The sequence below is a fragment of the Denticeps clupeoides genome, chromosome 1 (assembly GCF_900700375.1).
Source record: "Denticeps clupeoides chromosome 1, fDenClu1.1, whole genome shotgun sequence".
Classification (NCBI taxonomy): domain Eukaryota; kingdom Metazoa; phylum Chordata; class Actinopteri; order Clupeiformes; family Denticipitidae; genus Denticeps; species Denticeps clupeoides.
This window is the reverse complement of record NC_041707.1, coordinates 2,796,106-2,823,735: the sequence shown is the minus strand read 5'-3', so window position 1 is coordinate 2,823,735 and position 27,630 is coordinate 2,796,106. Positions and strand designations below refer to the sequence as shown.

General features: G+C 47.5%; 3 protein-coding genes and 1 long non-coding RNA gene across 6 annotated transcripts in view; 1 reads left to right on the top strand and 3 right to left on the bottom strand.

The window, feature by feature from the left end:
• Nucleotides 1–274: 274 nt before the first annotated feature.
• On the bottom strand, nucleotides 275–2,390 carry lrit3b (leucine-rich repeat, immunoglobulin-like and transmembrane domains 3b). Its single transcript, XM_028966220.1, has 5 exons — nucleotides 2,157–2,390; nucleotides 1,421–1,884; nucleotides 847–1,152; nucleotides 632–688; nucleotides 275–541 (listed from the first exon to the last, which is right to left on the bottom strand). The coding sequence occupies exons 1-5, from the start codon at nucleotides 2,270–2,272 to the stop codon at nucleotides 309–311; spliced, it is 1,176 nt and encodes a 391-aa protein (XP_028822053.1). The 5' UTR covers nucleotides 2,273–2,390; the 3' UTR covers nucleotides 275–308.
• Nucleotides 2,391–3,040: 650 nt separating this feature from the next.
• Nucleotides 3,041–16,305, bottom strand: kif15 (kinesin family member 15). 3 transcript variants are annotated; one of them, XM_028965817.1, is made up of 35 exons: nucleotides 16,208–16,305; nucleotides 16,093–16,129; nucleotides 15,011–15,197; nucleotides 14,846–14,922; nucleotides 14,423–14,460; nucleotides 14,226–14,323; nucleotides 13,976–14,155; nucleotides 13,693–13,902; nucleotides 12,652–12,777; nucleotides 12,414–12,536; nucleotides 11,867–12,011; nucleotides 11,298–11,389; nucleotides 10,909–11,109; nucleotides 10,588–10,768; nucleotides 10,267–10,408; nucleotides 10,034–10,175; nucleotides 9,720–9,905; nucleotides 9,483–9,611; nucleotides 9,284–9,389; nucleotides 8,961–9,126; nucleotides 8,724–8,874; nucleotides 7,406–7,491; nucleotides 7,207–7,285; nucleotides 7,019–7,105; nucleotides 6,806–6,910; nucleotides 6,513–6,635; nucleotides 6,274–6,420; nucleotides 5,513–5,569; nucleotides 4,998–5,162; nucleotides 4,257–4,360; nucleotides 3,935–4,001; nucleotides 3,823–3,860; nucleotides 3,469–3,601; nucleotides 3,252–3,383; nucleotides 3,041–3,175 (listed from the first exon to the last, which is right to left on the bottom strand). In XM_028965817.1, exons 1-35 carry the CDS (start codon nucleotides 16,224–16,226, stop codon nucleotides 3,116–3,118), a joined length of 4,119 nt encoding a protein of 1,372 aa, XP_028821650.1. In that variant the 5' UTR covers nucleotides 16,227–16,305; the 3' UTR covers nucleotides 3,041–3,115. The 3 variants fall into 3 exon arrangements, with proteins under 3 accessions (XP_028821650.1, XP_028821663.1, XP_028821672.1); XM_028965830.1 differs by having other exon boundaries at nucleotides 15,011–15,194; nucleotides 16,208–16,302; XM_028965839.1 differs by lacking the exons at nucleotides 3,041–3,175; nucleotides 3,252–3,383; nucleotides 3,469–3,601; nucleotides 3,823–3,860; nucleotides 3,935–4,001 and having other exon boundaries at nucleotides 4,259–4,360; nucleotides 4,922–5,162.
• A 1,647-nt stretch (nucleotides 16,306–17,952) lies between these two features.
• LOC114773589 (ATP-dependent RNA helicase TDRD9-like) overlaps nucleotides 17,953–27,630 on the top strand; it is a 12,677-nt gene continuing 2,999 nt past the window's right edge. Inside the window, exons 1-26 of the mRNA XM_028965887.1 lie at nucleotides 17,953–18,074; nucleotides 18,686–18,756; nucleotides 18,843–18,916; nucleotides 20,572–20,793; nucleotides 20,935–21,057; nucleotides 21,910–21,990; nucleotides 22,156–22,320; nucleotides 22,411–22,514; nucleotides 22,608–22,727; nucleotides 22,834–22,918; nucleotides 23,265–23,322; nucleotides 23,408–23,512; nucleotides 23,599–23,696; nucleotides 23,808–23,939; nucleotides 24,068–24,227; nucleotides 24,822–24,885; nucleotides 24,974–25,037; nucleotides 25,147–25,191; nucleotides 25,442–25,495; nucleotides 25,581–25,688; nucleotides 25,857–25,964; nucleotides 26,096–26,196; nucleotides 26,473–26,646; nucleotides 26,721–26,832; nucleotides 27,171–27,386; nucleotides 27,493–27,582. Coding sequence (XP_028821720.1) covers nucleotides 17,953–18,074; nucleotides 18,686–18,756; nucleotides 18,843–18,916; nucleotides 20,572–20,793; nucleotides 20,935–21,057; nucleotides 21,910–21,990; nucleotides 22,156–22,320; nucleotides 22,411–22,514; nucleotides 22,608–22,727; nucleotides 22,834–22,918; nucleotides 23,265–23,322; nucleotides 23,408–23,512; nucleotides 23,599–23,696; nucleotides 23,808–23,939; nucleotides 24,068–24,227; nucleotides 24,822–24,885; nucleotides 24,974–25,037; nucleotides 25,147–25,191; nucleotides 25,442–25,495; nucleotides 25,581–25,688; nucleotides 25,857–25,964; nucleotides 26,096–26,196; nucleotides 26,473–26,646; nucleotides 26,721–26,832; nucleotides 27,171–27,386; nucleotides 27,493–27,582 — 2,856 coding nt within the window. The remainder of the gene's footprint in view (nucleotides 18,075–18,685; nucleotides 18,757–18,842; nucleotides 18,917–20,571; nucleotides 20,794–20,934; nucleotides 21,058–21,909; nucleotides 21,991–22,155; nucleotides 22,321–22,410; nucleotides 22,515–22,607; nucleotides 22,728–22,833; nucleotides 22,919–23,264; nucleotides 23,323–23,407; nucleotides 23,513–23,598; nucleotides 23,697–23,807; nucleotides 23,940–24,067; nucleotides 24,228–24,821; nucleotides 24,886–24,973; nucleotides 25,038–25,146; nucleotides 25,192–25,441; nucleotides 25,496–25,580; nucleotides 25,689–25,856; nucleotides 25,965–26,095; nucleotides 26,197–26,472; nucleotides 26,647–26,720; nucleotides 26,833–27,170; nucleotides 27,387–27,492; nucleotides 27,583–27,630) is intronic.
• On the bottom strand, nucleotides 25,425–26,644 carry LOC114776005 (uncharacterized). Its single transcript, XR_003745351.1, has 3 exons — nucleotides 26,502–26,644; nucleotides 26,087–26,214; nucleotides 25,425–25,682 (listed from the first exon to the last, which is right to left on the bottom strand). It is a non-coding gene; the product is annotated as an uncharacterized LOC114776005 (long non-coding RNA).

Here is a 27,630-nt window from a genome sequence, read left to right as displayed (position 1 = left end):
GTATCTGCTGATTCAGATGGTCCAGGTACCAGTGGTCACCTTCTGCTGATTCAGATGGTGCAGGCACCAGTGGTCAGTATCTACTGATTCAGATGGTCCAGGCACCAGTGTTCAGTATCTGCTGATTCAGATGGTCCAGGCACCAGTGTTCAGTATCTGCTGATTCAGATGGTCCAAAGTGGAACACAGTCTGAGGAGATGTGACTAGGGCAGGAGGTTTGAGTCTGATGCTGGGATCAGAAGCTCAGAGTGTTACCTCAGCCATTAGGGAAGGATGGTTTTGGGGGTTCATGGTGGAAGAGGGATGATTATGGGGGGGGGGGGCGGTTCTGCTTTGTGGGGGCCACCTGGGTTTGTTTGGTAGGTGCTGGTGCCTCCACATCCTTGTTGACGACCCCAACCACATTCAGACTGACAGACACCTCTGATGCTCCCGCGGTATTCCGAGCACGGCAGCGGTATTCCCCAGCATCCTTGTAGGAGATTCCCCTCAGACTGATCATGGACCAGCTGATCCCCACCATTGGAGACTCTTCAACTGCTGCTCAGGTGGAGAGACAAGAAGATGACTTTAAGCCGCAGGAAAATGGGTTCATTGGATTTTGTCTCTAAGTGAAATAAAATGACTTACAGCTGTGAACTTTTCGAGGCAACTTCTCAGCTCCTCGGTCCAGCTTTCTGCAGCAAGCTAGACAACACAAACAAACAGAGAGAGAGTAATCATGTTGAATTGTTTCATGAGGACCTCTACTGGTGCTGCTCCGAACCTCTGACTTCGCAATGTTCTACCAACTTCAGGATGTTCCGATTGCTGACTGGAGCAGGTGTTTTGGAGCTCTGACTCACCTGCGTCATGAATGTTGGGTCCTGCAACTTTGATCCATGTGAGTGCTGGCGTGGGAAAGCCAGTGGCATTGCAGCGCAGGAGCACGTTGCTGCCTAGGGAGGTGGTGACCTCAGTGGTGGAGGTCAGGACTGATGGTCGGAGGCAGTGGGTCAGCTCCATGCTCTGGAACAGGACACCAGAAAGCTCCATGGGGCTGTTGCAGGTCAGGTACTGGTCCAGCAGGACCAGCGAGGAGCCCACAGCTCGACTGAGTTTCAGCAGCATAGAGAGGCGGCAGTCACATATCCACGGGTTGTCCTGCAGACCTGGACAGCAGACAGTCAGGACCGTGTTATGGTTTTAGAGAAGACTCAACTGCCATCTGGTGGTGTAAGAGGGAAGTGACGGGCCAGCTGATGTGAAAGTGCTCCAACTCCTGGTTCGGTATGTTTTGGTGATCAGAATCATTGTGGAAGTCCTACACAGAAAGTGGCCTGACAGGTCATCAGGACCACAGCTCACTTACCCCCTAACCCTGCACACACACACACACACACACACACACACGGTGTTGAAGGGGGTGAGGCCACCTACCGAGTACCACCTTCCTCTGTACATGAGCTGGTTTGTCCCTCGGGTAGGAGGACCAGATGCCGGTGACCTTGTTGGGCAGTGTCTTCAGCCTGTTACTGGACAGGTCCAGATAAGTGACACCGCCCAGGAATCGAGCTGCGTGGGCGGGGACGCGGGACAGGCAGTTATCGTGCAGGCTCAGTGTCCGTAGGCGCGGCGTGTCCCTCAGCGCCTGCCAGGGGAAGGTGGCGAGCAGGTTGCCATCCAGCCGGAGCTCGTGGAGGGCGGAGAGGTTGGAGAAGCTGCGGGGGTGGAGGGTCGTGATGGAGTTGTAGGTGAGCCACAGGTACTGCAGCCGCTGCAGGGCAGAGAAGGCCAAGCGCGGCACGCGGCCCAGTGATGTCCTCTCCAGCCGCAGCTTCACCGTGTCCAGCGGGACCCCGGGGGGGACAGCTGCCATGGTGGGATCCTTACAATGGACCGTCCTGGGAGAAGTTCAGGAGTAGTTCAGCTACGTAATGTCCTCCTGCCTCACAGCTCTATAATGAGTCCTGAAGGTAATTAATTGGATTTGGGGACAATCCTGGTCACTGAGGTCCTGATCTGTTCATCAGGACAAACTGACCCGGTGCAGAAGCAGCCTATAAAATCAGGACTTTCATTCTGAAATTTTATTTCATGACAACAGAGCAGTTCTACTGAGACCAGAAGTTCATTGAACCAGATCTTCACTTAAGACTTGAAGACACACACGTACCTGATTCCTGCATCACTGCTGTGTCTGTGGTGGGCACAGGAGCACAGGGCCGGGCAGCGGAGCTGGGCAGGCAGCAGCACGGTGATGAAGAGCAGGAGGAAGAGGAGGACGTGCATGCCGGACGAGACCGCTCGGCCGTGGAGATGGGACAGGAGCGCAGGGATTAGAGTGGATTACGCCGGTGGACAGCAGGTCACAGCGGGCTGCACCTTTAGACTCTAAAGCCGCAACCTACAACGGCCAGTGGAGTTCAGCCCCCCGTTGACCCCAAACGCAGGAGAAGCTGAGCCCCGCCCACACGGAAGGAACAGACAGGCTTCCTGTCTGTTCCATGACTTTTCAATGGCTCAAAGGCAAATTGTTATGACCATACATCCTCTGATATTTATGTGCAAAATTGAAAAAAATAAAATAAAATCACAAAAAGTCAAATTTGTTAAACTAAACCCTGAAAAGGTGAACTTAAACAACATTTCACCTCCAAGTTTCACACAGCCTGAGTAAAATGGGCCATCAGGTGTAGATCACCAGCAGTAGTTTACATGACTTTTAAAATGAGAAAGTTCTGGAATATGGAGGCAACGCTCGTGACGTGGTTCACTACGTAAAGCCAGCAAAAATTGTAGACGTATAGGAACTACGTACGTCATGTTACACGTTCATGCGTCAATCAGATTTCAATGACTTTTCCAGAACTTTAGATGTTTATTTTCGTATTCCAAAAGTTTTCAAGGCCTGGAAAATTCTCTTGTCAAATTCCATGACCGTAGGAACCCTGACAGAGACCACGATCCCCTTTAATATATTTAACAGCCTGATCCAGTCAACTAAAAACAAGAAATTCACACACAATACCAGCACCAGAAAGAGTTTGTTTAATTTTATCTAAATGATAGTCCAGGAGAAAAATAGCAAGAATTAAAAAACAACTATTAAAAAAAAAAAATGGAAGCTGGAGCTCAGATCTTCTTCTCGTTCTCTCTGAAGGTGATGAGTTCTGACCGCAGTTTTTCATTCTCCTGTAGAGGAAGAGAAGGAGGAGTGTTTAGACAAGGAGTCGAGTAGTCAAGATGTCTTGAAGAGTGGAACACACACCTCCTGCAGCCTGGTGTTCTCCTTCTTCAACTTCACCAGATACTCGATCTTCTGACGATGGTTCTGGTGGCCGACAAGCTTCCCGTTCTCTTCGGTCAGGTGGTCCACCTGCTTCCTTAGAACCTCCATTTCCTGCCACAGACACGCCGGTCACTTCAAAATGGTGGATTTTGCTTCACAGATCTCCCATGCCACACACCCGCGAAGCCACACCCACCAGCAGGACCTGTCTCTGCTCCTGCTCTCGGACCTGCAGCTCCCTCAGCTCCAGACATCGGTTCCTCAGCTCTCCGGTCAGCTCCTGTACACATATCTGGGAGTGGCTCAGAGAATCGTGCTGATGCTGCAGACTGAGACACACACAAATTTCATGTTGATATCAAGAGATCTTGGACAAGGACTGGGGGGGTTGGGCTCCAAATGAATGATCTCCTACAAGCAATTTCTACAAATGAAAAATTCCATTGTATTGCTGCTCAGATCCTCTTTTTCCTTAATGTAAATTAATATATGATCAATGATAGTAACGTTAACAGTGATGTATATGCATATGGGGGGTGGAGCTACTTACGCCTCCTGTGTCTCCGTCAGTTGGAGCATCATAGACTCCTGTAGAGGAGAAACTAAATCAGCTCTCAGGTCATTAGTACATCACACAAAACATTTGTTCTCACACAGTAAACCTTTTCTCTCTTGGCTTCTTGCAGCTCTTTAAGGACAGCCTGATTCATGACTTCCTTTAGCTGCTCCCTGCAGAACACACACACACACACACACACACACACACATAATCTCATGATAAATTTAATAAACAATTTAATTATGGTCATATTCACATCACACCAGAAACGGTACCCAACAGAAACGCTCATTCGCTCGGTCAGTCTGAAAGCCAAAAATCACAAACCTGGACAGATTTATGAATCTCATTCAAGCAATGGGCAGGTTACCATGGTAACAGAGAGGCGTGAAACGTAAGCCGCGCCACACGGCAGACATGCTCACCCCTTGGTGTTCTGATCTTGAGGGCTTCTGTCCTCCTGAGAGTAAAACTGCTCCAGGAGCGAGTTGATCTGCCACTGTAACTGTTCCTTCTCATTTAGCTGAGCCTGAATCACACACACACACACACACACACACACACACACACACTTTTAACTACTTCTCTTTTTGGTAGGACACATGTAGAACTGGACAGGAATGGAAAGAGACCAGTATCATCGCTGCAGGTGGAGCACCGGTTTACAGATTATTATTATTAATAAAATGACTAGCTGTGTATAAGAATAGCAAACCGGGCCAGACAAGCAGAGGTGAACAAACTTTACAAAATTAAAAAAATCCTGACTGAAAAAAAAAAAAAAAAAAAACACACACACACACACACACAACCAGGCAAAGGTTTGGGCACCCCTACTCATTTATGGGTCTTGCTGAACATTTTCTTATCATTCACTCATGTTAATGAGCATCTCATGAAGATGATGACAATAATGAAAAAAGCAGCCATGAAGGTAAAGAGGCGACTCTGAAAAAACAGATTCTCCTCATACAACAAATACTAAATAGGTTTCCTGCATTGGATTCTTCAAAATGGCTCCATCTTAAGACTCCATAAATGCCAAAGAACAGGGGCGCCAAGACCTTTGACTGTTAGTGTATCATCACACCAACTGGCCACATGGGCGAAGTTCAGAGATGAGGCAGGATCAGGAAGTTTGAATAAAGCTGGTGCTGCTGCTGGACCTTGAGCCGCTGGATCTCAGCGCTCTTGGTGGTCCTCTCAGTGTTCAGCTCGGTGAGCAGGAGCTCCATGGTGATCATGGAGGAGCGGCGGCTCTCCAGCTCCCTCTCCTGATTCTCCAGCAGCTGCGTCACATCAGAGCTGAAGCTGTTGGGTGTGTGGGGCACCTAATAAAAACACACAATAAAAAACTTATGACAACCCTGAAAACGACATTGTTTCTTCCTCCAAGTTAATGCAGCCTGAGCCCGAGTAAAATCAACCATCATGTTCCAGCATAGATCATCAGCTGTAAATTACTTTAAAGACACACGGCTAAGAAGGTTCTGGAATATGGAAGCAACGCACGCAGCAGCACGAGACGTGGTTCATGATGTAAGTCTTACATTCATGTGTCAATCAAATTTCAATGACTCCAATGTTTATTTGTATTCTCTGACTTTTCAGGCTTTTAATGACCATCGGAACCCTGCTCGGAGCTGCAGGCATGATGGGTGCCGATGGCGGCATAACTCACATGACTCTGTGTTCTGGGCGTGGCCGACTCCTCCCTCTCCTTGCTCTGCTGCGACAGCTGGACACACACAGGGGATTAGAGGAGGCAGGGAGAGTGAAGAGCATCATCATCATAATCATAGTGTTGAGACTGACTAGTTCGCCACCTTAACCCAAATCAATTACCAGAACTAAAGTACCTGCCCAGTCACATACATACATGCATGTTAGACAGAGACGAGCGTTTACTCGCTAGGAGGCTTGCATTACTTAGTCTTTAACTCCGCCCTCTCACACTCATATTTACGGCATTTATCAGATGCCCTTATCCGTATATATATATTTTTTTAATTAACAAATTAAGCCTTCTCTGAAAGGCACCAGCAATACATTTAAGAGAACTTGGGTCCATTATTTCCAGCATGGTAAAACATAATCTCTCCCTTGCTCCTGTTTAATGGGTGGGACAGTAGATTGACTGGTTTAATTTCTAAATTTTTATTCTTCGTTTCTTTGTTCACACTGACCACACAGACAGCGGACTTTTTGTTTATTTATTTTTGTAAATATCTGGTTTTGATTAATTGGTTGAAGGTGTGTCTTTATTTATTCATTATCTTCATTTATTTATTAATTAGGTCATTTATGTATTATTGTCTTGGATCATTTTGTGTAAAATCCAATAAACAAGGATAAAAAAAAAAAACCAACAAAATAAAAATAAATAAATAAATAGTTAGGTTCTGAGAAACCAAGAAATCGGGGTGATCCAGGAAGACTGACCTGCTCTTGTAGGTTCTGGACTGTGCTGTCCCTCTCAGATAGCTGGTCCTGGGTGCTCTGTAGCAGGACACTCTGCTCGTCCAGCACCTTGGTGAGGCGCTCCACCTCCTCGGTGGCATACGTCAGCTCTTCCTGCAGCAGTTCCAGCTGCGTAAACAATGTCATGAATACACACAGAGAAGAAAAAATTAATAAAAGCGACATCAGCTGCTGCGGTTGGAACAAAATGTCGCCCTCACCTCAATCTGGTCTGATGCCACACGTCGCTCTGACGCCTCCCTCAGGCCATGCAGCTCAGCCTGCATCTGACCATTCAGCTCCCGCGTTTCCTCTCGCTCCAAACAAGCCGCGTTGTACTTAACCTGTGAAGAAACGTCCAAATTGAGCAAGAATAAAACATGAACATTTATATTTACCAGCAGTAAACGGAGTTAAAGATTAAATTCTGACGAGGATTAGTTGCTGCCGCGCCTGTGCCTGCATGACTCCACCCATAAGGCACAATACTTAATAAAACTGTCGCAAGGTATACCGTTACATCTTGGAGGTCACAAGTAATCAAGTCCAGGCTCTGTTTCTTCTCGGCCAGATCAATGCGTAGATCTCTGGTCTGGGTCATGAGGTCAAGAACAACACTCTAAAGGGAAGGAAGCACAGGCAGTAAGAAGAGGAAAACCAGAGCCACGTACCACCATCCCGCACCCTGCATCTGGTGCGGTGGTCAGAAGGCGCTCATGACCGTCACCTTGTCTTGTTGGATTTTCTGCTCCAAGCTGACCACAGCAGCATCTGCAGAAACCAATCGTTGCTGCAGGTTTTGAAGGGCTTCAGCCTACAGCAAAATAGCAGGTTTCATTAAACCCAGATCAAATGTATCTCATTGTATCTCACACACACACACACACACACACACACACACACACACACACACACCTGCTGCTGGTTTACAGAGCTCAACGCCTGCACGTCTTTCCTCAGAATGGCGTTTTCCTCCACCACCTGAACGAGGTTCCTGAAATCAACAAGCAACAGCAGCAGCACTGATGCAGAGCAAAACAAAAGCCTTCACTGGACCACGGACAATTTATGCAGAAGCAGACAGACAGTCAGAACTTTATTCTGAAGGCCTAACCTGGACGAGCTTTCCCGGTCTTCTCTCAGCTGGGAGCTCAGAGTGGACGCGCGCTCCCTCTCTGTTTGAAGTGCTGTCGTTATCTCCTGAATGAACACACACAGGGTTTCTGCAGGTTTAAGGGAGCCATATTTGAGACTTAAGACATTTAAGGCCACTTTCATAAAATTTAAGACCTTGCTTTATTATGGAAATAGAACCATTATGTGATATAACGTTTATTTGATGCCACATAGTAATAATGGAAATAAGGGCAGTACCATTTTTGAAGATTAGCATTTTCATCTTATAAATGAGTGGAGAGGATAAAAGTTGGTATTAATTAGAACAGATACAAGAAATTTGGGAGCATTTTCATTTTGATAGATATTTCTTCCCACCAAAGAGGTGGAAAGGGGGGACCACTGTTTCAAAAACGGCTTTGTATTATTTAATAAAGTGTGTATTGCTCAGGGACACAATGGTAGTAAGTGGGATTTGAACCCGGGTCTTCTGGTTCATAGGCGAGTGTTACCCACTAGGCTACTACTACCAATTCGTGCAGGGAACCGCAGCGCAGGTCTGAGGCCGCGTTTATACAGCTCGGCCATCGCTTCTCTGTATTCAGCGCATTGATTCAAACCTCCAGGGCAGTGATCCATCTGCCGGCCACGATACTCGCCGAGCCTCCCGGATCAGAAGATCTTTTATTTGATATTGCTGAAGACCGATGATTACGGGACACAGCCTCTGCCCCAGGCCCAGCTTGGCAGCAGGTGAGCGGTGGACTGTCAATTTCCCCTAAACCTCGATAAGCAGACCCGCGAAGAGTTCTTTAGTCCTTGCTACCAGCGTGTCCCTGAGTGTCTCCAGGGGGAACTGTCCCTGTAACTACTGACTGTAAGGAGCTCTGGATAAGGGTGTCTGGTAAATGCCAGGAATGTAATAGCTTTTTGTGTCTGCTCCGGATTTCGAAGTCCGTAACTTTAGCCGTGAGTTTAGTGTTATTCTCGAGCTCTCTAACCCTCTAAAGCCTTTAAGACCCCCGATCTTCCGCTGTGGACCGGACTTCGTCAAACTTTGTTTCCAGAAACTAAAAGATGTTTTGAAGTTGCTTGCCAGCGCCTCCCTGTGCTGTTACAGCCATAGTTTTCGAAAGCTTAGACGCATTTTTAATTCTTTGATTATAAATATGGAGATGAAGGACCGGAAGTTGCAATTTAATACTTTATAAAGAACCGTGAATCAGAGTGAATCTTCTGATGATCCTAGTATATTAGGATGACAGAGTACGTATAAATCAATGTTTAAAAAAAACAAAAAAAAAAAAACAACTCACAGTGATCTGGGCTTCCAGTCGGCTTCTGTCCTCACTGCTCTGCTGCAGATGCTGCTTGTTCTGATCGGCATCGAACTTGGTCTCGGCTTGTAGGGTGTCGAAGGCGTCTTGTAGCAAGCGCTGCTGTTCCAGCAGGGCCTCAAACTCCAGCCTGACACACAACACACTGTTGTCACACTGCCCTGTGTGTGTGTGTGTGTGTGTGTGTGTGTGTGCGCATAGAGGTGTGCGCCATACTTGACTTTGTCCAGCTGTAGCTGTGTGCTAATCAGACTGCTGGACAGGTGCGAGTTCTCCTTCTCATGTTCGGCGCGCTGGACTTCCAGCTCAGTCTTCGTGGAGCTCAGCTGTTTGTCGGACGCTTGCAGCATCACCCACAGGTCGTGAACTTCGCTTCGGAGAACTGTGTAGGGTCAAAGGTCACAGCTGCTCATTGCCGCACTGCATTTATGTAAGTGTGTTATTCTCAAATCACAATGGCTGTGAGTGAAAGTGTTGAGTGTGGTGATGCGACACACACACACACACACACACACACACACACACAGTACTTCATGTACCCTCAGTTGTCCGCTGTTCCTGTGTCAGCTGTTGCTCCAGGTTGTTGATGTTCTGCTGCAGGCTCTGCTGCTCCTGGTTCCACGTGCTCCGTTCTGATGAGAACATCTGCAGCAGTCAGAACAAAACCTGCTCAGTTTACACTCCCCAAAATAGGCCCACTGATCACGATGCACTTTAAACTGGAATTTTCGGCTTGACCTTGTCTGTTCGCGACGCTTCCTCTGTTGCCATGGTAACCTGCTCTTCCAGCTTGCTGATTTTCTGCAGCAAATTTCTGCTTTTCGCCTCCTCCTCATGCAGCTGGTTCTGGACATAGCTGGATTGTTCCTGAAAGTGAACCACTTTCAAAATTATAACATTACAAAGTGAAGGAACATAAATGTCAGGATCTGTGACTCCACCCAAACCTAACCCCCACCCAGAACGATGCTGCACCTGCACCAGCCTCAGCTCCTCAGTCAGCGCCTCACAGGCCACCTCAGTCATTTCAGGAGGAGGCGGCTCATTCTGAATGCACTCCTCCTCTTCTTCAGGGGGGGTGTGGCCCTTCAGGTGCTCTGGACTGCTGAGGGGCACCAGAGCACTCCGCTGGTTATATGCTTTTGTGGGCGTCGTCAGGATCTGGATAAAGGAGACCATGGAATGAAAATTCAGTAACAGTTCACTGAACATGTCAGACGAGTCCCTTCAATTCTCCTCCCTCCTTCTCTGCTCCAACCCCCATCCACCACCTTTATCCCTCCCCCTACCTTTATGGTTTCCACATGTATTTTGTTGAGTTGTGAAACCTCCTGCTTGCTGTGGGCTTTTGTAGCTTCTAGAATATTTTCAAGATGTTTGTTGGATTTTTCCAAGTACCTCTTCTCTGCCTCAAGCTCAGATAAACGCTTCCTGTTAAAGATCGAAGAGACACAGTTCACAGGACATGAGAACACACACACACACACACACAAGATGTGAAGATGATGCCACCACCACCCACCTGTTGACCTCCTTGAACTCTTCAAACCCCTGCAGTGTGTCAGAAAGCTCCTTCTGCTTCTGCAGCAGTTGTGCTTTCAACCGTTCCATGGAAACAGCAGACAGCGACTCCATAGTGACCGGAGTGGAACATGAGGGCAGGGCTGAGGAGCGTCAGCCAATCACAGAGTCAGAACGTTCAAGCGGGGAAAAAATAAACCCCCAAAAAAACAACATAAAGCCCGCCTCTAACTCCTCCCACTTGAAATGATGAACTGCAATGCCTCACGCGTACCGGACTGAGGCACAAAATAGAAGCTCTTACTAGCGGTCTTGTACCCACCTCCAGCCGCTGCTTTCTCTGACTCCAGAAATTTCTGGAAGGCCTGCTCCAGCTCTGTAGCACTCTGGGCCTGGGCTTGACGGGCCGCCTTGACCGAATCCAGCGCCCGCAGACACCGCACCTCCTCCCGCAGACCAAAGTTCTCAGCAGCGTAGCGCATCATACGTGGGTGGTGCTCCAGCTGAAGAACATTCATGTGGGTGACAGCGAATGACAGAACAATCACAAAACTGGGAAACATCATCAGAACCATTCCACACTGTTTCAGTCACGCTCCAACATGAAGAATGGAGACCACTGCAAGTTCTTATGAACAGGCACCTGCTCTCTGAGGAGCTGGATCTCCTGCCGGAGCGGCTCATTCTGCTCGTCCTGCAGCTTGGCCGGGTTCATCTTCTTCAGCTGCTGTTCCAGCCGAGCGATGTGGTCCTCCCTGAAGCGCAGGATCATGCGGTTGGACTGAAGGAACTTCTCTTTCTGTGCCCAGGCTTCCTCCAGCTGGGATAGCTTCTGCTGCAGGACCTACACCATGGGAGAAACAGAGACACTGGAGCTCAGTACTCCAGATACTAGATACTTGTACTAGTAGGCAGTTTCCTGATAGACCACACTTCAGAAAGTTTGTCCTGAAGGAACCTGGTTGGTGAAGGATGCGCATGTTCCCAACACACCCCCATCCTGAGAACTGAAATAACAACAGAGCACAGCACCTTATTCTCCTCCTCACGTCTCTTCCAGAGATGCAGCGCCTGTAGGAATTGCTCTTGTTGGGACACGCCCTCTCCTGGGCTAGCAGCAGAACCTTAAAACCAGCAGAACAAAACAAAAACAGTCTACATCCGCACACTAGTACACACTATCAGCACAGGGTGTGCGGGACCTAGCAGGGTTCTTACACATTTTTACAAAAGAATTTCCATTACTTCTCAATTACTCAAATTTTCATGATCATACGTTCTCTGAAGTGGGAGATAACATTTGAGATTTTTTTTTTTTTCTTTTAACTAAACTTATGACAACCTTGAAAAGATGAACATAAAGGACAGTGTTTCCTCCTGCCAGGCCACACTTCCCGAGTCCGAGTAAAACAGACCCATCGTGCTACTCGTGTGCAGATCATCAGCTGTAATTTAAATGACTTGAAAACAGAGACACGTGGCTGAAAACGTTCTGGAATACGGAAGCAACGCACGTAACAGCCCTTGACGTGGTTCACTACGTAAACCCAGCACTGATTCTGTAGATGTTGTAAATGTAAATGTATAAAAAACAGTCATACCTCTGTGTAGTCGGGGACTGCCTGGGCCGAGTTCTCCTCCCAGGCTGTGGGATGAGATGAGTGCCTGGGCCAACTGTTCCTTCAGCTTCTTCACCTCCAGCTGCAGCTGTTGAATGTTGCCCTGGGTGTCCTCGTTTATCATGGCCTATCACCACACACACACAAAACTAACTTTTTACAAAGTTGGATTAAATATCATGGTGAAACTGCACAGTTCATGTCACAGACTCAAAGTGCTTGATCGTTAGATAGATTTTTTTTTTTTTTTAATCCACAAATTACTGGCAGTGACATGGGTGGAGGTTGAACTTAATAACTGGATCAAAATTTCTGGGACAACCAGCTCCAGGCCCAACAAGGTGAAGAAGAGCACAAAGTCCCAGGTTCAAATCCCACCTACTACTATTGTGTCCCTGAGCAAGACACTTGACCCCGAGTTTCTCCAGGGAAACTGTCCCTGTATCTACTGATTGTAAGGTGCTCTGGATAAGGGCATTTGGTGAATGCCATGAATGTTAAATGTTAAAACAGAATGTTGTACCAGTACCTTGTTCTTGATGAGTTTGGCTCTCTGGGCAAACTGAAGTGTCGACCACGTTTCCCCAAAGCACCTGGAGCCAGGATGCACGTTGGCAATGATGCAGGTTTTAGCATTTCCACCGAGAGAATCCTACCACACACAAACCAGATAACACATTCATTGTTATTTCTCATTCAGATAGGAGGAGATACACATGTCCCCTCATGACTTTTCCCGTTGACCCCATGACCCTCAACTGACACACCTTGAGTAGAAAGGTTAGTTTGGAATCACGGTAGCAGATGTGCCTGCTCTTCCCATTGGATACATCCATCAGGGCCATGATCACCTGACCCAGACACATCAGCGAGCGGTTGATGCTGCTTGCCTCCTGTTGGTATAAAAGGTCAGAGGTCAATAGGTTGTTCAGACTGGTACATTCAGTATTAAAGGTCCCCAATAATGAACATGTGACAGTGAGATTATTTAACATTATTATGAGTTCCCCTAGCCACTGTCTATGGTCCTGCAGTGGCTAGAAATGGCGATAGGTGTAAAGAGTGCTTTGGCCATTCTGCTTTTCCGAGAGCGGCAGCTCAGACGGTCCGATGTGCAATTTGTCCCCTTATGACGTCATAAGTCACACTGCAGCACAGCACAGCACACGGTGACACAACGAAATGTGTCCTCCGCTTTCAACCATCACCCTTGGTGAGCAGTGGGCAGGCATGACAGGCGCCCGGGGAGCAGTGTGTGGGGACGGTGCTTTGCTCAGTGGCACCTCAGTGGATCAGGATTCGAACAGGCAACCCTCTGATTACAGGACTGCTTCCTTAACCGCTAGGTCACCGCTGCCCCATAAGGGACAGGTTACGTGCCGTTTCTCATGCTTTTTCAGGGAGGGGCAGGAAATTCTATCTCCACCAACTTCCAAACGTGCGAAGCTCGGTGATTGGATATAAAAATGAGCACAAATAAAAAAAATTTTAGTTCCATCATGTGAGACAAGTGGGTTCATTGTATTTTTTTCTGGAAACACACTTCTTGTCTACGCCAAATGTGTATAGGCCTCTCTCCAACCCACCCCACCGCTCTCCTCCTCATTAGCATTTAAAGCTATAGACACCAAAACAGCGCGTCCTGGGAAATCTCAAAGTGATCAAAGTGGCTGTAATTTTGTACCAAAGCTGAATTTCGGAAAGAGACTTCAGATACAGAATCTGGGGAAACTAAGACAAATATAAAAGCCAAAGAAAATTATTGTCAGTGGACTTTTTACAGTAGATTAAATATAAAAGAACAAGACCTTCAGCCTGGAGCCCTCAACGTGGGTGTCCTTCTGTCTCTCTGATCCAGCCAGGTCCACCAGGTTGAGCTGGGACGTGCGGATGTTGACCAGCTGCCCATCCATCTCCTTGGACTCCAGAGTGACAGTGAAGACGGCGTGTGAGCGGGAGGACTCCCGGTTCATGGAGGTTGAGGCCACGCGTCGGTTCCTCCACCCCATCTCCAGCACCTGGAGCCCATGGCAGACATCAGAAAAAAGCAACCATAACTTCCTTAAACATATCCAACCTGGATGGGTTTACCTGGTAGGCCTCAGCAGCCGAGGTAACAAACTTCTCCACGGCACCGTCAACAAACACTCCCTTCTTTATGTTCTCTCTGAGGAAGAGGCTGGCCGAAGCACTGTCCAGCAGGTCGTAGATCTGCTCGTTGTAGATCTCGATAAACGAGCACTTACACAGAAAGCTCTTCAAATTCCCCGACTGAAGAGAGAAGCAACAGAGGATTTTAAACACTGTCATTGGATCAGTAAGGGGTCAGGCTGTAACACACCTTCTCCACCTCTCTGCCAATTAGAAAGAACAGATACTCAAAGCTGCGCGGAATCAGTCCCCTCAGCTCGTCTGTTAAGTTATCAAAGTCCGAAGGACCTGAAGGCAACGGAAATGTGTTCAGGACAATATACACACATACACACACCACCAGCAATCAATCACAGAAAAGTATGTTTCATAAACATCGGCACTCACCAAGCATAGTAAAGGTCTTCCCTGACCCTGTCTGACCACTGTAAAAATTAAAGCCGGAGGTCATTTATGCATCAACTTTAGTGAACATTCAGCTGACATCCACACCCTTCTATGTCCCTGAACCCTCGAAAACTCGAAATTCAAATTCGAAAATGAAGACATAAGAAATACAAGATGAAGAACATTTAATTATTAAGTCACAGTGTGATATATATTTCTGCAGACAGGATGTAGATTACAGATTAGCATGTATATATGTATATTTGTGTGTTTATATACATATACTTGTAAACAGTATAAACGTATTACATGTTTTAAATAACAATATTTATGAATATAAACCCATATTAAGCATTCATATTGTAGATTGCTCACATATTTGGTCAATAAATGTGATTCTGATGTGATGCCATCACAACTTACTAAGCAAATATGGTGCCATTGTAGCCATTCATACAGGACTCCACAATGTTCTTGGCCACACATGAGAACACCGCCTCCTGTTTAATAAAAGATTAGTCACTCACATCAACAGGAAAGTTTCACTCTCTATTCCCTTTAATTGAATCGGCAAAGCAGCCCACTGACCTGAGAAGTGTCCATACCAGCCACATGATCGTAGGTGAAAGTGCGAGGCTCAGGTTTGGAGTGGAGCCGGATGGTGTTGGGAGGAGTCACAGTCAGGCAGAGGCTCCGGTCTCCATCTGTTGTCAGCCCAGTGCCCTGGGTCAGAGGTCGTACTCGCACATACACCTTAATGTTATCACCATCGCTGCTGAATTTAAAAAAAAAAAGAAAGGACCGGCCTTGAAATAACTTCATACAAAATCTTAGTGCCCCCCTAATTCTGTATCTGAAGTCTCTTTCCAAAATTCAGCCTTCGTGCAGAATTTCAGGCACTTTGATACGGTCCCACAGTGAGATTTCCCAGGACGCGTCGTTTCGGTGTCTGTAGCTTTAAATGTTAATGAGGAGGAGAGAGGCGGGACGAGGAGGAGAGCGGCCTATAGGAGTTATGGGGACATGTCATCAACACCATTCACCAACCACAATGTTTGCCGCAGACAGGAAGTCGTGTCGGCGTTTTTCCAGAAATCAATTAAATTAACCCACTGGTTCTTCAGAGTCTGGTGTGACGGAACTAAAATAAATAAATTTTGTTTTTTCATCCAATCAACGAGCAACTGCAATGCTTTGCACGTCTGGAAGCCATGGCGGTTGGTGGAGATAATATTTTATGGGAGGGATTGGGAAATAAGAGGTTACCTTTCCTCATATGACGTCACAAGGGGACATTCCAGATCCAGCCGTCTCTGAACAGTGCAGCAGAATGACCAAAACACTCTTTACACCTATCGCCATTTCTAGCCACTGCAGGACCACAGACAGGCTAGAGAAACTCTGATTCATGTCAAATAATCTGACAACGTCAAAAACGTTCATGTCAGGGAACCTTTAATTAATTGCAGGAGTTTATTCGCAGCCTGACGCAGCTCCGGTTGCTCCAAACTTGCCGTTTTATAAAAATTCTGCTTTGATTGTCCCATTACATGCGCCCCATCATCCGTCCTCCAGCTGCTGCCAGGCCGACGTAAGCAAAGCCCGTTTCTGTGAGAGCAGCCGGGTGACGTTCACTGCGTGGGAGAACGTGGCGTTAAAAGGTTATTTACCTGCTGGCGTGAAGGGGCGAAGTCGTGTCGCCGCTTCCTGTCGTGGGGACGAAAACGAGAACGATTAAAAGGAACGGAGCGTTCCGGAATATTTACTCGAATAACGCATATTTACCCTTGGTCCTGTCGCCCATGGTTTACGGGGCGGTTTTCATCTCGGTCGTAAACACCGAGCGCTTCGAAATTGGCGGGCAGCGTCCGCCTCTTCTGCGCAGGCGCGGAGCGCGTAGACTCCACGGCGCCGCCTACGGGACAGGAGGAGCACGACAGGACACCGGCAGCGGCGGATCGGCCCTCCCCGCTTACCTGCGACTGGGTCTCCGAGATGATAAAAGCCATCCGGGTTTTACTTTTCATTTATTCATTCATTTTTTAATTAGTTATTCAATAATACTTTTCATTAATTTACAGCGCAACAACAACAACAATTATTCCTTATATAGCCCAAAGCTACATACACTTTGACACGCCCTACAGTTGACACTTTGACCCTTTCTGCACACAAGGAAAAACTCCACTAGAGCAATCTTGGAAAGGCTTGTGTCAGAGAGGGATGGTCTTTCAGGTAAAAGTGACCATGCAATACATTTACATTTACAGCATTTATCAGATGCCCTTATCCAGAGCGACTTACAATCAGTAGTTACAGGGACAGTCCCCCCGTGGAGACACTCAGGGTTAAGTGTCTTGCTCAGGGACACGATGGTAGTAAGCTGGGTTTGAACCTTCCCAAATTCTCCCACACCGCCCCTCTGCTACGTCCCCTCCACTGGCTCCCAGTAGCTGCACGCATCAGGTTCAAAATACTGATGCTGGCCTACAAAGCCAAACATGGAGTAGCACCATCCTACCTCACAGCCCTTATTACACCTCACACTGCACCTCGTATACTCCGAGCCTCCAGTACTGCTCGCCTGGACCCTCCATCTCTGAAGGTAAAAGGAAGACGCTCATCTAGACTCTTCTCCGTCTTGGCCCCTCGGTGGTGGAATGAACTTCCCCTCGAGGTCAGAACAGCTCAGTCACTGAGCACCTTCAAACGGCAGCTCAAGACCTTCCTCTTTAGAGAATATTTAGATTAACTTGTAAACTTCTTATTGTCGAACTTGTGTACAGAATCTACAACAGAGTGAATAAAAAGATTGTATTCATAGTTGGGGTCCTAGTGAACCGGAATTGATCTCTTCACGATGGTAACTTGAAAGCTGTCCATGTTTGGAGGCGTTTAGTCCAGTGTCGTGGTTTACACTGCACGTCCATTATAATGCTACTGGTCCATTAGAAGATCCCTGAAGCTCTAGCCGTTACGGTGTAGGTGGCTGTGGTGACCGTCTGGTACATGCTGAAGTTCATTGCCAGGGACCAGGGTATAGAGCAACTCAGAGAGAGACAGATGAGACTCGAGTGGTTACGAGTGGACTATTTAGGTGAGACGAGCGTCGTAGTACCTGTGCGTTTTAACTGTTATAGAGTTCTGGACTAAAAAGATGCGTCTTCAGCCCTGACTTGCAGGGGTCTGGCGACAGGATCTCGTCTACATCCAGGGATTGACCTCGCCTCCGGGCCTCAGCAGGCCTGTTCCATTGCCTGCAGAAGAGCAGTGATGGTGTAGGAACCATGGCGGCACACAGTGTGATATTTCCCTGTTCCCCTGGCTTATTTTTTTTTCTTTTGGTTGACTTAAATGTTTATTGCTTTATTCATTTTTGTATTCTAAAACTTCAATTAAAAAATATATATTAAAAAAAAAAAAAAATCTCCCTCTATTCCTCATCCCACCACGTGGGTCGCACGTCATTCACACAATTACGCGGAGGCCGAACGTCTCCTGCCCTTTTTAGTCATTCGAATCCCGGCAAAATGCAGTCGGCAATAACGGCGGAGCAGATCGCGGACTGGTTCACCGTGGGAACCCGGTTCGCCAACATCCGCATCACCCACGAGGTCCACAGGGACGCCGAGGGGCCCGGCGCTCAGCCCGGGTGGGTACCGAGTGGCGGGCGGCTCGGGCAATTAAGTCTATAAATTATATACAATATATACATAATTTATGTCATATATAATATGTTATATATAATATATACATCATTTATTAAAGATAGATCACCGATTCATTCCAGAGGGAAATTCACGTCAATAAAGGAGAGTTTTAAAACACCCGGTTCTAAAGCCGTGCACATGCTCACAACAAAATTAACCTTAAAATACATTTAACAAATTCCTTTTTATTGACTAATTTCTTTTTTTTAACCTCGATTTATACAACCGAACTCCATGGTCTGCGAAAAGTAATCTTGGGGAAAAAAAAACTGAACTTTCTGCTGAAAGTTTTGCCGTTTTAACGCGTAAAGGCCGATGTTTAAGGAAGTTGCCATGTTGTGGTGTTTTAACGCGTAAAGGCCGATGTTTAAGGAAGTTGCCAGGTTGTGGTGTTTTAACGCGTAAAGGCCGCTGTTTAATGCGCATGTCAGGTTCGCCTCTCAGTATCAATATTTATTGACCGGTTTGGTTGTGGTACATTTCTAAAAGCCACGGTACATGTCAGACGTATGATTGAGTTTTAGTGTATTGTTCATTTTTTACTGGTTTCCAGTCCTGTCCGGCCCAGTCATAGCTCAGAGTCAGAGAGCAGTGGTGGTGGACCCCACAACAGGAAGCAAAACAGTAGGTCACACACACACACACACACATTGCTGCTGTGGTGATGTGAGGCATGTGACTATGAACTGGTTTACATTGTACTTTTCCAGGTAGTGGCTTGCCTCCACCACCTTTGGCAACCTATGAGTACCCGTCCCTACCAATCACAAAGAACCGAGAAGAGGTAAAAACATGCTGAAACCCTTTCTTCTGTCTGTGTTTAGATGCTCAGATGTTCTTCATCTTCAGTCTTGTTCAGTGGGGGGGTAGTAAGTTTTTTTTTTTTCTTTCTTTCTTTTTGGTCTGCTGGTTTATAGGCACGTGTGTTATACACTAGATCACTGTGATGCCCAGATGCCACTGGGCTTAGCCAGCTGTCTCCCGTTGACCTGTTTATTGGCTCTTTTATCAGCGCGCCTGGAGGAAACACATGTTGTCCTGCACTGTTCATGGTGACTGTGTCCTTGGGATGCACAATTAATCGAATTTTGATCACGATTTTGGTTATCACTATTAAATTACGATGATCGTCGGCGATATTACAATTTGAATAGCAGGGTCTGCTGCATATCAAATCAAGCACTTTCTCAACCAATAGTCAGCCAACCACCAGGGGCTGAACAAAAGCATAGACTGTATGAGTGGAAACCTCAAATTGTGACAGAGTGAGATGTAATGTAATTGGGGCCAGTGGTGGCCTAGTGGTTAAGGAAGTGGCCCCGTAATCAGAAGGTTGCCGGTTCGAATGCTGGTTTGCCTGAGGTGCCACTGAGTAAAGCACCGTCCCCACACACTGCTCACCAAGGGTGATGGGTTAAATGCAGAGGACACATTTCGTTGTGTCACCGTGTGCTGTGCTGTGTATCACAATGACAATCAAATCACTTCACTTTCATATTTCACATTCACCTTCACTCGTCTCTGTTCATCTGTCTCTTTTCATCTCTTCCTGCACTTTTTCACACCTTTCAATCCCCTTACCGCTAGAAACAGCAACTAACTCTCTCCTCTCCTCACTTTCCCTTTCTATGGATCATCTTTGTCCTTTATCTTCCAAACGCAAAAGGACTTCTCCCCCTGCTCCCTGGCTATCTGACATGTTGCGCAGCAGTTGAAGGGAACTAAGAACAGCAGAGAGGAAATATCAGAAATCCCAGCTTGACCCGCTGCATTATCTAACCTCACCTCCGCTAAATCTACTTTCTACAAAGCAAAACTGCAAACCTCTACCCACAACCATCAAAAACTCCACAACATATTCTCATCTCTATTGAACCCTCCAACTCCCCCTGCTCCATCTTCCATAACCACCCTACCCTCTGAAAGCTTGCCGACAGCCCTTGAACAATTTTCAAAACTCACATTAGATGAAACCATCCAGATCATATCTACAGGTAATCCAACCACTTGTCCACTGGAACCAATCCCCTCCACAATACTCCCAAACAACCTCTCCTGACCTTATCCCCTTCATTTCTCATGTCATAAATGGTTCAATTACATCTGGTCCTGTACCAGCTGTCTTTAAAACAGGCAGCGTTCTTCCAAACCCATCGCTGACCCTGCAGACATCAGCAACTACAGACCAGCAACTTCTCTCATTTCTTTCTAAAGTCCTTGAGTGGTGTGTCTACCATCAGCTATCACTTCATCTGTCTCAGAACAACCTTGTAGATTTTCCACCAGCATGTCCTTCTACATAATCAGAAGGTTGCCGGTTCGAAGCAAAACTCTTATCTGTCCCTCCGGGATTTGCTGTTTCGTGTGAAACGTTGTTTGAGTGGCCTGTGTGTATGTGTGTGAGGTTCTGAAGCTCTAGTTCCCTGCGTCTCTGTGCAGCTCATTTCTCTGATCGAGAGCAACGCAGTGGTGATCATCCGTGGGGCGACGGGCAGCGGGAAAACCACCCAGCTGCCCCAGTTCGTCCTCGACTTCTACAGCGAGAAGAACGTCCCCTGCAACCTGGTGGTGACGCAGCCACGCAAGATTGGTGCTGCTAGCATCGCGCGATGGGTTGCCCGAGAGCGCAAGTGCGTCCTGGGTAGTCTGGTTGGCTATCAGGTGTGTGTGTCAAAATGTTGAAAGTAAAAATGCCTCAACCAACAAAGAAAAGTTTATGAAGTGAATTACTTTTAAGATTGAGCTAGAGGTGAAGAATTGCTATGTGTGTGTGTGTGTGTTTGTGTGTGTGTGTGTGTGTAGGTGGGTCTGGAGAAAAAGGCAACGGAACACACCAGACTGATCTACATGACCACCGGAGTCCTGCTGCAGAAGCTGGTTACTGCCAAGAGCCTAACCGAGTTCTCCCATATCTTCATAGATGAGGTACCAGTGTCTCTCTCTCTCTCTCACACACACACACACACACACACACACAACTCCGAAAAATCACCTAAATCGCCATCGCTGCATTGCTGCCATCTCTGTCCCCGTCTGAAGGGGCAGTGGTGGCCTAGCGGGTAAGGAAACAGACTCGTAATCCAAAGGTTGACAGTTCCAATCCCAAACTGCCAAGGTGCCCCCCCACACACTGCTCCCTGGTTAAATTATGGTTAAATGCAGAGGACACACTCACTTCACTTTCACGTTTCAGTGACTGTAGCTTTAAATGCTAATGAGGAGGAGAGAGGTGGGGCAGGGGGAGAGCGGGCCTATAGAAGTTGATGGTGCATTCGCGGAAATGAACACCATTCAACACCATTCACCAACCACAATGTTTGGCCCAGACGTGAAGTCGTGTCGGTGTTTTTTCCTGAAAAATAAAATAAAATGACCCCACTAGTTCTTCAGTCTCGCGTGACGGAAGTACAAAAAAATACATTTGTGCTCATTTTTACTGAGCAACTGCAATGCTTTGCACGTTGGGAGATTCTCTGGGTGGAAAAAGCATGAGAAACGGGAGGTAACCTTTCCCTTTATGACGTCATAAGGGGACAAATTCCAGATCCGACCGTCTGAGCTGCTGTTCTCTGAATGGTGAAGCAGAACGACCAAAACACTCTTTACAGCTATCGCCATTTCTAGCTACTGCAGGACCATAGAAAGGCTATTTAATTTAATCTGCTGATTTAAAATCAGGTATAAAATGAGTAAAAAGAGCAGGAGAATTTAGTCTTATTCATGGTGCTGGGTGTGGTGGTGGTGATGGTGGTGATGATGATGACGTCCTTTCCGTAGGTCCATGAGCGAACTGAGGAGCTGGACTTCCTCCTCCTGGTTGTAAGGAAGCTGCTGCAGTCCAACTCGCGCTACGTCAAGGTGTGTGACCCGACTACGAATACCTGCACACACACACACACACACACACACTTCACACACAGCCTGTCTGTGCATCTCAATATGGGCGTGGCTTCACTGAGCTTGCAGGCTGCTGCTCATTGGTCCCACCCCCACGCCAATCTTTCTCCTTCGGCTGACCTGCAGGTCATCCTCATGTCGGCCACCATCAACTGTAAAGAGTTTGCGGATTATTTCGGGACGCCTGTGCGGGGCCAGATCAACCCCGCCTTCGTTTTCGAGGTGGAGGGTGTGCCGTACACCATCGAGGAGTTTTACCTGGATGACATACGCACCATCGTTCCCTTCAGGGTGAGAGAGAACATCACCTTTGAACTTTAACATCTGACCTTGTACCATAACCCTGGTTATGGAGTGTGTGTGTGTGTGTGTGTGTGTCAGGTGGAGCCCAACCAGCTTGATAACCCCTCAATCAGTGTTGAAATGTACAATGTGGCTGTGAGTCTCATTCAGAACTTTGATGAAATGGAGGCCAAAGATCACAGGTCAGAGGTCATGTGCACCGATCCAGCCAAGCCGTCCACTCATCTGACTGTAATCTGTAACATCTCCTTGTGTGTGTGTGTGTGTGCGCGCAGTAATGTAGAGAAGGATGCTAGCGTGTCTCTGCCTCAGAGGGGCAGTGTTCTGGTCTTCCTGCCGGGCCTCGCCGAGATCCAGTTCATGCAGGAGGCGCTTGCCAAACTCGTACGCAAGAGGTGTGTTACTGCTCTGTCTGTTCCTGTGTGAGTGTGTAGGTGAAACCGCTGTATGCTTCAGCTCTGTGTGTGTGTGTGTGTATGTGTGTGTGTGTGTGTGTGTTAGACTGCAGGTATACCCCCTTCACTCCACCGTGACCCTGGAGGAGCAGACGGGTGTGTTTCTGGTGCCGGTGTCTGGATACAGGAAGGTGAGTGAGCCAGTCTCACATGTTCATGTCAAAGTGAACTTTATCGTCATCTCACCATATACAAGTACACAGAGAGATGAGATGCGACACTTTGGGGACTCGCAGTGTGCAAAAAGACACAAAAACATGACAAAGGTCCGACCCACAATACACTGCAGGTCGAGACAAACCAGATGGACAGGTAGCAGCGACGTGATGGTATATCAGTGTATGGGTATGGTTAGTATATATAGTGCACAAAATGACAATAACAGTAGTAATAATAATTTGACATTATATTATAATAATAACAGCACAATGTGCAATACTTCAGTTTTCCGCCTCTGTGTGTGTCTTGATTCCTCAGATCATCCTGTCCACCAACATTGCGGAGAGCTCGGTGACAGTCCCTGACGTGAAGTACGGTGAGTTTCTGCACCGCACGGCTCAGAAACAATGTCGTGTGATGATGATTGTACAGGAGGAGATGAAGATGTGTGTGTTTAATAGTGATTGACTTCTGCCTGGCACGTCACGTGGTTTGTGACAAAGAGACAAACTACCAGTCCCTTCAGCTCACCTGGGCGTCCAAAACCAACTGTAACCAGCGGCGAGGTGAGAAGGTGGTGCTAATCGGCCTTGAGAAGTCTCGGGCGTGGCCGTGTATGACTTCCCGCATCGTGCTCTGCTCTGTCCCTCAGGTCGAGCTGGTCGCGTCTCCAAGGGTTACTGTTACCGCCTGGTCACTAAGGAGTTCTGGGAGAAGGAGATTCCAGACTTTGTGCTTCCTGAGATGCTGGTGAGTGTAGGGACAGTTCTCACACACACACACACACACACACACACACAAACCTCTAGCAGCCTAGAGGTACATCATCATTGTTGATTGTGTGTGTGTGTGTGTGTGTAGCGTTCTCCATTAGACAGGATCATGCTGAAGGTGAAGCTGTTGCAGATGGGTGAACCCCGCTCTGTCCTGTCCACGTCCCTGTCCCCTCCTAAACTGAGTGACATTGAGAGAACCATCCTGCAGCTGAAGGAGGTGATGAGTGTCTGCTGTCCCTGCATTCACAATTCTATGCTGGATACAGCCATGATGATGATGATGATGATGATGATTATGTTGATACAGAAACACTAAATTATACGTTTTGCTGTGTGTGTATGTAGATTGGAGCGCTCTCAGTGCACACCTCCTCTCACAACTCACTTGACGGGGACCTGACCTTTCTGGGTCGGGTTCTGTCTCACCTGCCTGTTGACCTGCTTCTGGGGAAGATGGTTGTCCTGGGTCACGTGTTCGGCTGTCTGGAAGAGTGTCTGATCATCGGTACCCAGTTTTTTACCCAATTTTACCTGCTGTTGAAGTGCTGTAGAGAATTGCTGGTTTTATTTACTTGATTTGGACCTGTCAGTGTGACCGACCATTTACTATTGAGCTCGGAATAGGTTTTTGGCCCCCTGTGGGCCAAAGCTAGCGACCCGGAAGTCGATGCGAGGCTGAAGGCCTTACTGAGCTGCACGATTTGGCATATTGGATGTGTCAGTTAATGCTCAGACTATTAATGCTCAGACTGGATCAAATGCCCATAGAAATGCACTGAATGCTAATTTTAGCATTGGTATCATTTTAAACCTGCTCGCGGATGCATGGGACTCTGGTAATTGTCCTTTGTCCTGCTTGCACACGGTTCAACCGAAACCCACCAGATTTTGTACGGTGGGTCAGAGTGAGTAAATGGGGTTGTTTCGAACTCGCACTCGTTTGTCCCGTATTTGGCATCCGAGGCTCTTTTTGCTCCATTGAACTTGTATGAACCCTCTCAACCACCTACACAAAAAGGCCACTTTATTGGAGCAGGGACGCCTGCTCCTTTGTCCAGCTGTTCCGCTGTTGCGATGTTTCTGTGTCTTTCTCTTTCAGCGGCATCTCTCTCCCTGAAGAGTTTCTTTGCGATTTCGTCCCTACAGCATGTGGCAGGTTATCGGTAGGTTCTAGCTGGTGATCGGTTGAGCCTGCTGATTTCTGGGTGGGGCCAGAGTGTAACAGGTGCTGTATGTCCAACTGTCACACAGGAGCAAACTGATGTTTGCCAATGGGTACCCCAGCGACCACATCGCGTTTCTCAATGCATTTAAGGTACAGCCTGCTTGCAGGAAAAGGGGTGGGGCTATGGATGACCAGTGGCTTGGTTTATATAATTATATATATATATAATTATTTCCCTCTATGTTTTCATGGCTTGAAGGCATGGTACACGGCCAGGTCCAAGGGGGAGCTGAGGCATCCCAGAGTGAGTAGAACATTTCAACATTTCAATATACACACATGCTTGTATGCCACACACACCGCATGTTTAGATACATACTAGGGCAAGATACGGTGGAATACATGGATTAATATATGTATTTGTAATAATAGATTCATCTGAAATTTGAGGAAGGAAAGAATATTTGAAGGTCTACTGTTCAATTATAAAGACATGTACACACACACACAGAGATCCATGGTGGTCTGATCAGTGGGACTTTGCTATGTCTCAGGAAGAGCTGGAGTGGGGAAAAGAGAACTGCATCCAAATCAAGAGGATCAGGGAGGTGAGTTCCAGATTTCAGTTTATGATCTATGTTTCTACAGGTTCCACCTGTTCATCTGTGTGTGTGTGTGTGTGTGTGTGTGAAGGTGGCTGAACTGTTTGAGGACCTGAAGAAGAGAGTGGCTCAGTTCAACATGCACATCAACAACAGTGAATCGCCTCCAGACCAGAACACCCAGATGTTCATCCTACAGGTGAAATGGGGATAAATATCAAAATAATTAATGAATGAATATTTTATCAAACAGCCCTGCCCAGACAGGAGCATGTCATTCTGCCCCCTGTTGTAGGGTTCAGTATAGTGCGTGAAGTACTGGGTGGGGACAGAAACTGACACTTGGTGACTCTCTTGTGTTCCTCAGGTGGTGATCGCTGGGGCGTTTTACCCAAACTACTTCCTCCAAAGTGAGATTGATGAGGAATTGGCCTTCAAAGAGCTTTATGGCCACAACCCTTGCACCACTGTCATGGTACTTTGACCTCTAACCTCTGAACAGAAGCTCATGTGACCTCACAGCATAGTCATATTTGCAGTTTACTTGCTTCGTTGTGGATTCATTCTTAAGTTCGTGAAACTTCATTATGCGCTTACCTTCCTCAGGTGCGTAACCTGCCTTCCTTCGCCTTCCTGTACTACAAGCAGCTACAGTCCCTGTTCCGTCAGTGTGGGCAGGTCAAGGCCATATCATTCGACGGCTCCAGGTCAGTAAGCCCCGCCCACTGGAAGTGAAGTGAAAGCGATTGTTTTTTGTCATTGTGATGCGCTGTGTCCTCTGTAATTAACCATAAGTGAGCAGTGTGTGGGGACGGTATCTTGACCAAGGCGACCTCAGACTGTTCGGGTTTGAACTCGCAACCCTTCGGTCATGAGTCGCTTCCTATCCCGCTAGGCCACCACTGCCCCTGAATCCCTGCCTGCAGAGGTCTGTTCCAGTCTACTTGAATGAACTGTGTGTTTGTGTGTGTGTGTGTGTGTAGGGCGTATGTGGAGTTCTACCGCTCCTCACCACGAGTGGTTGGCGTTCTTCCGGAAGTTTCTCTGGCGCTGCTGTTGTCATGGCAGCGGCCCAGTATGTACCTCCTCACACACTCCAGTGACGAGGTCCAGGCAAAGGCTGGAGGCCGGAGCGTCTCTCACCTCCGCTACGCACGGTACACACTCACACACCGCTGTGAGCAGCGCCCCCTGGGTCGGGTGTGTGACTGTGAAGACATTGTCTCTGCAGAGTGAACGTGGATTTCCAGACTCATTCCGTTGAACCCGTTGGAGTCCTGAGCAGCGTCGTTGACCCCAAACTCCTGCCCTCCTCCCGTATCTTCATAGTCAACATCACCGAGGTGGTCAACACACTCATTTACATTTACATTTACAGCATTTATCAGACGCCCTTATCCAGAGCGACTTACAATCAGTAGTTACAGGGACAGTCTCCATGGAGCAACTTAGGGTTAAGTGTCTTGCTCAGGGACACAATGGTAGTAAGTGGGATTCGAACCCGGGTCTTCTGGTTCATAGGCGAGTGTGTTACCCACTAGGCTACTACCACCCTACATTCACACACACACACAAGATGGTTGACAACTAAGCAGCTGCTGAACTAACAGGGGATGAGTTCAGATGATGTATGTCAAGGGGGTGGAGCTTGTTACTTATGTGGAGAGTTGAATCTCTGCAGGTCATTGAGGTCGGACACTTCTGGGGCTTCCAGGCGGACGAGGGGAGTCTTGAGAAGCAGCGGGAACTGACCACTGGCATCAACTCAGGGAAACTCAAGCCCCTCCCACTTTCCCTCTATCCCAACCTGTACTGCCTGGCCCCCTTCAGCGAGGCTGGCCAGCCCACCCAGTACTACAGGGCCAAGATCCTGCACGTCACAGGCACTGTAGCAGAGGTACACATGCGTGCGCACACACACACACACACACACACACACACACACACACACACACACACACACGTCCTCTTCCTGTAGGAAGCTTGAACTCCATCACCTGCAGGTCTTCTTCCTGGACTTTGGGAACAGCGCGCATGTGTCCTGCTCCAGCCTGAGGGAACTCCCTGCCGACATGCTGACTCCGCCCTTCCAGGTGAGATCCTCCACTCTATGACTTTCTGAACATTTCTGTAGGTATCTA

What these genes read in the sequence shown, in the direction of transcription:
- lrit3b (XM_028966220.1), bottom strand. Translation starts at nt 2,272, where the DNA reads ATGCACGTCCTCCTCTTCCTCCTGCTCTTCATCACCGTGCTGCTGCCT. An exon ending in ACAGAGGAAGGTGGTACTCG is followed by an intron (nt 1,153 to 1,420) that starts GTAGGTGGCCTC and finishes TCTGCTGTCCAG; the next exon opens with GTCTGCAGGACAACCCGTGG. An exon ending in GCCTCGAAAAGTTCACAGCT is followed by an intron (nt 542 to 631) that starts GTAAGTCATTTT and finishes CCACCTGAGCAG; the next exon opens with CAGTTGAAGAGTCTCCAATG.
- kif15 (XM_028965817.1), bottom strand. An exon ending in GAAGACCTTTACTATGCTTG is followed by an intron (nt 14,324 to 14,422) that starts GTGAGTGCCGAT and finishes CGTTGCCTTCAG; the next exon opens with GTCCTTCGGACTTTGATAAC. An exon ending in TCCAGAACCTACAAGAGCAG is followed by an intron (nt 5,570 to 6,273) that starts GTCAGTCTTCCT and finishes GTGTGTGTCCAG; the next exon opens with CTGTCGCAGCAGAGCAAGGA.